The 1574-nt window shown below is 48.3% G+C and overlaps 1 protein-coding gene across 1 annotated transcript in view; it reads right to left on the bottom strand.

Moving 5' to 3' along the window:
- The window catches only part of AK88_04203 (uncharacterized protein), a gene marked incomplete at both ends in the record, with an annotated part of 6073 nt that extends 4904 nt beyond the window's left edge, over positions 1 to 1169 (bottom strand). The window contains 6 exons of the mRNA XM_012481813.1: positions 39 to 119; positions 236 to 318; positions 373 to 513; positions 629 to 729; positions 938 to 965; positions 1154 to 1169. Of these exons, the coding sequence (XP_012337236.1) occupies positions 39 to 119; positions 236 to 318; positions 373 to 513; positions 629 to 729; positions 938 to 965; positions 1154 to 1169 (450 nt within the window). The remainder of the gene's footprint in view (positions 1 to 38; positions 120 to 235; positions 319 to 372; positions 514 to 628; positions 730 to 937; positions 966 to 1153) is intronic.
- Between the last annotated feature and the right edge of the window lie 405 nt (positions 1170 to 1574).

Below are 1574 nucleotides of genomic sequence, written 5' to 3'. Positions count from 1 at the left end.
AAAAAAAAAAAAAAATTTCAAAATGGGACAAAGATTACCCATGTAGAAAAAAAAAAAATGCCCAGTTCGAAAGGCGAATGATTGGAACTCCTCTGTGTGTTACTCTCTTTGGTCCACCCCTAAAAAGAGGAACAAGAAGAAGGAGAAAATTGTTTAGCTGTTAATATTTCTCCCTTGGCAAAAGGGATTTCTACGCACTTAGGCACTCATTCGGCATTGTATATTACTTGGGGACACCTTCTAGAGTAGTCCTTCTTGCACGACGACTTGGAAAAACGTGGGGGGAAAGAAAACAATCGGATGTGTGACACTCCTTTTCTCTGCATCGGCGGGGCACCTTCACTGGATGAGGGTGTGTGTGTGGGAGGGCACTTCCACTCAAAGGCATTCCCCACGTAGAATACAAACTTGTGTGTCTAACCATGCATGGCCAGTCCGTTCCGCACTTGTTGCTCCATATTTCCTTTTGTGCGTCCGTCATGTTAGAAAAGTCATGGGATGGAAGACACACTCCTGTTAAAAAGGATGAGAATGATTTATCAATTGTGAGGTGTCATCAGGCGGTGCTGTTCGTTCTCGACTTCGTTTGTCGATGTGGAGTTGCTGTGGAGGTCTCCCCTGTGCCCACCTTCATAAATAGCTAGGGGTCGGCACGTCTTGTCGTCCTGGGGCGCCCACTGCTCGGGGCACTGCAGAGAGTAGTTCCTTTCGCACTGGTCTAGACACGGCCTTTTAGGAAGAAAAAAAAAAAAAAAAAAAAAAAAAGCAAAATGGTGGAAGGGGGAGTAACAATATATGAACAGCATGAGCAACACCTGCAGTGGTGCCTCACCAGAAAATACGGCACTCCCCTTCGAGCAACCTTTTTTGTGTCGTTTTGTTTTCCATTTGGAGGAAGCGAGGACAGGGCCCTCGGTAGGACAACGGAGCGACGCACTCCTGGGAGGCGTTCACCTGGTGCCACCCTGTGTATGTGGGGGTGTGGAGGGGGTGAATGGGCGCTTGTCAAGTGGAGAGCATACAGTAGTGAAGAAAAGTGTGCCCCCCTCAACGTACCCTCTGCGCATGGACGCCTTCACCAAAAAGGAAAAAAAAAAAAAAATATATATATAATAATTGACATAAATATATACACGTGCGTAGGCATGTCCACCTCCTTCCTTCTTCATTGTGTGGAGGATACACATCACAAGGGGCAGACACACGTCTTCCCCCAGTGCGTGCTTAGGGTTGGTGGAGGCAACTCCCATACGAGTAGTCTTTGCGGCAGGTCCTTGCATCTTGTGAAACACCTGAGGCAGATATGGGTGAGTTTCTTTTTATGCTCAATGGGGTACACTGGGGTGCGCGTGTAGTGGGCGAGGGCCTCCTCCCCCCCTCGCATTAACACGTACTCATTAACACGACCGCATAGAACACCTACGCACAGAACACAAATGCATGCTCGCGTGAATACACACATATGTGTGGTGAGCTGCCCCTCCTCTCGGACCTCCCCGAATTGCCAACAGAGAGAAGAACAGGAGAATCCCTCTGAGCATTTTCCCCCCAAATGGGTCCATGATGTTTCGCCA

The sequence above is a fragment of the Plasmodium fragile genome, assembly GCF_000956335.1.
Source record: "Plasmodium fragile strain nilgiri unplaced genomic scaffold supercont1.56, whole genome shotgun sequence".
NCBI classification, from domain to species: Eukaryota; Apicomplexa; class Aconoidasida; order Haemosporida; family Plasmodiidae; genus Plasmodium; species Plasmodium fragile.
Note: the sequence above shows the minus strand (reverse complement) of the source record. Positions and strands in the feature narration are given on the sequence as shown.